The sequence below is a fragment of the Synchiropus splendidus genome, chromosome 6 (assembly GCF_027744825.2).
Source record: "Synchiropus splendidus isolate RoL2022-P1 chromosome 6, RoL_Sspl_1.0, whole genome shotgun sequence".
NCBI lineage: Eukaryota > Metazoa > Chordata > Actinopteri > Syngnathiformes > Callionymidae > Synchiropus > Synchiropus splendidus.
In genome coordinates, this window is record NC_071339.1 from 14,006,255 (window position 1) to 14,012,260 (window position 6,006).

At 43.9% G+C, this 6,006-nt stretch overlaps 1 protein-coding gene across 1 annotated transcript; it reads right to left on the bottom strand.

The window, feature by feature from the left end:
* Positions 1-435: 435 nt before the first annotated feature.
* On the bottom strand, positions 436-5,063 carry park7 (parkinson protein 7). Its single transcript, XM_053868439.1, has 6 exons — positions 4,886-5,063; positions 4,458-4,559; positions 4,281-4,340; positions 3,756-3,825; positions 1,662-1,748; positions 436-1,328 (listed from the first exon to the last, which is right to left on the bottom strand). The coding sequence occupies exons 1-6, from the start codon at positions 4,973-4,975 to the stop codon at positions 1,168-1,170; spliced, it is 570 nt and encodes a 189-aa protein (XP_053724414.1). The 5' UTR covers positions 4,976-5,063; the 3' UTR covers positions 436-1,167.
* Positions 5,064-6,006: the final 943 nt, after the last annotated feature.

Sequence of the window (6,006 nt, forward strand, 5' to 3'; positions counted from 1 at the left end):
AGATGACCGTCTCGGTTCTGCTGCTCTGGCTCCACCACCACGCGCTGCACCGCAACTCCGCCCCCTTGCTGTTGACGACCTGCCATTGGCCCGCTGAATGACAACTGCAGCCAGACCGGAGCTCCTCATTTGACGCGCGGCCCGTCAATCTCGTTTGGATCCTGCTTCCCGCGTTCAGAGCAGTGCCCACTTCATTACATAGCGCAGCCTATTTTTAGGTGTCAACTGTCCGCTGCAGGCCAGAGTCTCACTTGACCCCCAGCAGTGTTACACAATAGGGTTAATGTTAGGTTTGGTCCACTATAAACGTCCGTGATTACATGTAACATGAATAGCGTAGTAAGATTTAAGTGTGTGTCCAAGTGTAGATAAAGCTTAAGTTGAGCTCCAAAGTAGACTTGTTTTATTTTATGTTCATTAAAAACAAACCAATATCACTAACACAGGTCTCATTCATTTACTCTACATTTCACTTCACCCATAACTGAAGTGGGTTTGGTTGGACATAGCCATCTGCTTGTTTACAAAGTAGCTGACTTGACTTACCACTCGATCCACATTCCCATTCTCAACAATGGTTCCCTGCTGTGGAGAGACAGAAATAAACTGCTCCTGAGTGTTTTCTGGAGAGACTGGACGCTCGCTCAGAGATGTGGCAAGGTGCTTGGTCATCCAGAAGAGGCTGGACTTAGAGCAGCTGAGGTGGTCGTATTTTTTCAAGTCACATAGGGAGGCTCCGGAGCATACCAAGGGTACACCTCATTGACCCCAAGAAGAGCAGTGGAAGACTTGTGGCAGAGAGGAGCTCTATGCTTGATACCGCAGCCTTCATGACAAACCTCAGATAAGCAGAACAACATGGATGGATTGATAGAAGGTGGAGTGACTAACCCTTGAACAAAATGCTTTCACAGAAACCTCACCAATTAGAAAGAAACTATCAATGGAGCACAGATTTACATTTCTTTTTATTTCTGCTAACGTCTGAGGCAAGTACTCTTTATTCGTAATTATTCAGGGGCCGAACACACCAGAGATGTGAATCAGCTTCCTGAAATACATGCAACTGTAAGTGCTGTAGAGTTGAAGAATGGTGCCACCAGCATCACCAATATCCTATTGAACGTGCTCACCACATTTTGCTTGGCTGTGACACGGATGAATACGTCAGTCTTTCATAATAAGTGGAGCCCTGACTTGAGCTGCCGTCTCAGCCCCCATAAGTTCCTCTACAATAGTCAGGGCAAACTCGAAGCTGGTTCCTGGCCCACGGCTGGTGATGTAATGTCCATCCTTTTGTACGCGGGCCTCTGAATATTTATAGTGATCTAAAAAAAGACAAAGAGCAGTAAGGACGATCACAATAAGAGCGCCTCAAGCTACAGGCTGAAAGACACAGATTTTAAAGCACACATCATACAACGTTTCCTCACTGCTGAATGATCTATCACTGTTGTGACTGACCCACTTCTGGTAAGTTCCATCAAAATCATTTCAGAATAACGTTTTCCTTCATTTTGGCGGTGAGACGTGAGCAGGAAAAAGCTGCAACATTACCACCTACCGTCCATTATAGGTAATTACAAAGCCACCCATATTGCAACATCACATCACATTTGAACTCGGTATAATCCACAGGGACAGCATCTCAGTGTGTTTACCTCCAGCCATCATCTTCTCCTTCATGGCAGGATGTGTGGTAACTGTGCTGCCAAACCCGATGCCATGTGCCAGGAGAGCAGTGGGGCCTGAAGAGAGGGGGGAAAGAGAATACGATTGAGCAAGTCTTCAGGGGGTTTTCGTCCGAGAGTATTTGCCTTGTCATCGAACAGTTCTGTCAGATCATATAGCAACATCAGAGCTGGCTTCATGACAAAGCACTGCCCTTAAGATGTCCTCAATTGACCACTGTTTCTAAGAATACACGCATGCAGCATATGGCTTCAGTCTCCCGAGTCTGCACCACACTGCATACTGCCACAGCACCAACTTCACCAACTAAGCTCATCCAGAAATCTGTTGACAAATTGAGAAATTTACTGATTAGCTCCTTGGCTGTCTTCCCATGTTGTCTAAAGAATACACGTTCGCCCGGCAGGACATTTGGCTCCAGCCAAGCTACTCCTACACAGTAAAAACCCATCGCAGAGGGCGGCAGTCTTAAAAGGAGAAGGCCGATCACAGAGACACAACCATCGATCCACAGAAACTCAATCAATACTCAAGCAGCCACCAGAACTTAAGATGATCTTATAACATTTCTATCATTTAAGTTTATCCATTGGGCGCCATTTTTTTGAATGAGACATTCCACTATGACATTAGTCATTCAAAAGGCCACAGTGTGAAAACTGTAAAGCCTCCTGTAAAAAGGAAGCATCCTCAAAATGAACCAGATTTTTTGCATCATCATAGTCTTTAACGTCATTCTCAAAGCACCAGTATGTATGCTTGTGGACTGTAACGGCAAACAGACTCGCTCTAACTTCATGCCGATGCAGTGCCGCTCCCGCAAGACACTTTCTGTCTCATGGCATGGTCATCGTCAGAGGGTGAATACACCTCTTAGTGAAATCTGAGTTAGTGAAATCCGCTCTCCAGGTCTCTGTTCTGGGCCTATTACAAAACTACAACCTCCCCCTTCTCCTCGACTGGGAAACTTTGGAAGAAATGCGTCCAGTTACATATATCTATCATCTGCTGATGTCACGTAGTAACTGCATCAGGCTGCATATTTGAAGGTGGGCTTGTTCAAACACTGCAATGCTACCCATCACAATGTTGCGACAATGGTGCCCAATAGGTTAAATGGCAACTTTCAGGCCCTCAAGGTTACCAAGAGACATAAATACAAAAGACCGCACCTACGTGGATTCATACAGGGTTCAAATAAGACTGAGCTGAGGCAGCAACAAGTTCCAGAGCTGGGTAGCAGAGTGGGTGAGACGAGGTGAATTTTCTTTTTTTAATTTTAGACTAATTGATGCACTGTACGTCTTTTCTGGAGTACAATGTTATGCTCAGGTGTACTTATAATAATTGTATAGACAAATCATATTATTTATTGAGGTGGAGGAGAGTTGGGGGGCACAAAACGTTTACTTCTTCCTGAGGGGGGGGCGCAACAGAAAATAATTGAGAAGCACTGGTTTCAGGGACTTCACATTCGACACACCTCATAATAGTAAACAAAATTCCCTGGCACCATCCTTTTTATCTACATAAATGCTGTCAAAGAAAACATCTAATTTAAGCATCACTTTCTAAAATGTTTCTGTCATATCAGTTCAATTCCAAGTTTAGTCCACATCATCAGTTTTTACAAACCGTGCTACATCATTTCAATCCTCAAAAGTTTCACTATAACACAAAAAATAGATGTCACTTGTGACGAATGGAGGAATGTTTTTAATCTATACAACACTTGTGTAAATAGTCTCTTCTTAAATCTCACTCAAACATTTTACCCTCAAAAGCACAACACACATCAAGTAAAAGTGCGTATTTCTGTCTCTTTTACCTGGTCATTTTATTTTGTCTTGTTTGGAAGGGTTCATTTTAAATAAGAAGCTGCACAACTACGCTGCAGGGAGAGTTTACTTCCACTAGGAGGCGGTAAAGCCAAGAAAAGCTGAACATATACGTGTGGTAGCGTCTTAAAGTTGTGTTTGAAACATGAAAGTTTCAGGAAATGACTGAATAACAACGATTGCTCATTTGTTTGAGCTCATATAATTTTCAACTTAGTCTCGTACCTGCACAGATAGCTGCGATCAGGCCCTTTCTGCCGTCCTGAGCTTTCAGCACCTCCTTCACAGCAGAAGACTATAGTAAAACAAGAAGTGAGTCCACCATGCACACATATAGCAAGTACCACGACACACGACTATTGATTGAATTGTTCTTGTAGCCTGATAAAGTTTTACTAAATAAACTATTAATATTAAACAAAAACATTAATAAGAATAAATGTGCTAACAAATGTAATTTCTTTAAATCATTGTAATATTTTTCAGTGTCAGTTCCACTGTAACTACAACAAGAAACCAGACAAGGAAAATAGCAGTGCATACTGTATGTAATTCTGAGGTGTTGTATGGACAAACTGATGGCATACACTGATGCCATCAGTTTCAATAGAAAATGAAATGTTCAACAACAGTGATTCAAACAAAAACATGTTGAACGGGTCTGTGGGCACGTCTCATGCCAGCAGAAGACACAATGGAACTGTGTTAGAGATGAAAATTCTGATCAGTTTAACGCCAAATGACTCTCACCTCTGCCAGATTCTGGGCCCCCGGCATCCCTCCTGGCAGCACCACCACATCATAGGGGCCCTGGAAAGCAGACTCTGATCAGATCAACTGGCAAGGACTCGCACTGCAGCATGCTTCCCTTCACCACCCACACTGCCATCTCCTCACCTTAAAGTCAAATCAATAGACAAGACTCACCTGTTTACTGGCCTCTTCCAGACTCTCGTCAGGACAGATGACCACGTTTCTGCTGCACTGGACCGGATCCTTGCCAGTCAGCCCGGCGACAGTCACTGATATCTGAGTGGAGGAATGGCTCAAAATAAGAAGTATTATTATGCACAGGTCGACTCAAGGTCAGGGCTTCAGAGTGACTTGGCACTTTTGACATTTCCACTTGAACTTTGAAGCCATGACCTCAAACAGTCACAGTGAAACTACGTGAAATAAAATATATAAAAATCACTGCATAAACTGCATCATTATTATTATTATCATCAATAATATCTCCCAAAAAGCGAGCACGAAGATGACTTGGATTTGAATGACGTGTGTCTGTTGTTTTTCGCAGAGCAGCCAGCTAATTGCTAACATTCTCTCTTATGGGGGTCGCAACAGTTACACACCCCGGCTCTCCGCATGATGTCCACTGGGATTACAGTCTCCATCTCCTCTGCACCTTTGGACAGGATCACCAGCGCTCTTTTTCCAGCCATGGTTTCGCGACGGTGAGCCACAGACGCGCTACTGCTGCTAACTGCGACTGGCAGCTAAAGAGCTACTTCACTAGCAGCAACAGTCAGGCGCGAGGTTGCCAGGCAGTGACACTACATCCCCCCTTTCAAGTTCTTCTTCGTGTTATTATTGTTATTATTATTAATTTATTTATTTGACTTTTTTGTTCGGTGAATCTTCCTAAATTAATGAATGAATGCTTATTTCAATCTCCTCTAGTACATGACAAGCGTTACATGTTGAATGGTGTTTCCAAATGGTACAGTGACATTTTTATTTCAATGCAGAGAGTGAAAATTGATGCTAGCAAAACAAGGAACAACAGTCCAAGTGACAGCTCTGAAAACAAATCTAAAGAGAGCAAATTTTATTTTTAGCCAGTAGAAATACAAGTAAGTACTTCAACTATCGGTCAGAGACTTGCCACCTTCAGAAGTTCTCTGATGACTCTGCCATCGTTGGATGTATCAGCAAGGTTGAGGAGACTGAGTGCAGGGCTGGACTTTATTGCTTGGTGTGAGCCGAACCATCTGCGGCTCAATGTGGCAACGTCCAAAGAACTGGTGGTGGACCTACTTAGGACCAAGTCTCCTGTGACCCCAGTTTCCATCCGGGGGGGTCAATGTGGATATGGTTGAGGACTATAAATATCTTGGGGTTCTCATAGACAATAAACTGGACTGGGCTCGGAACACTGAGGCCCTTTACAAAAAAGGACAGAGTCGTCTCTATTTCATGAGGAGGCTCAGGTCCTTCAACGTATGCGGGACAATGCGGTGGATGTTTTATGAGTTGGTGGTGTCCAGTGCAATTCTGTTTGCTGTGGTTTGCTGGGGCACGGTGGTGAACACTAACAGACTCAATAGACTCATCCGCAAAGCTGGTGATGTTGTGGGGGTGAAACTGGACTCCTAGGAGATGGTTATGGAGAGAAAGATGCTCCTGAAACTAAGGAGCATCCTGAACAACATCACCCACCCCCTCCATGAGCTCCTGGTCCAACACAGTAGCA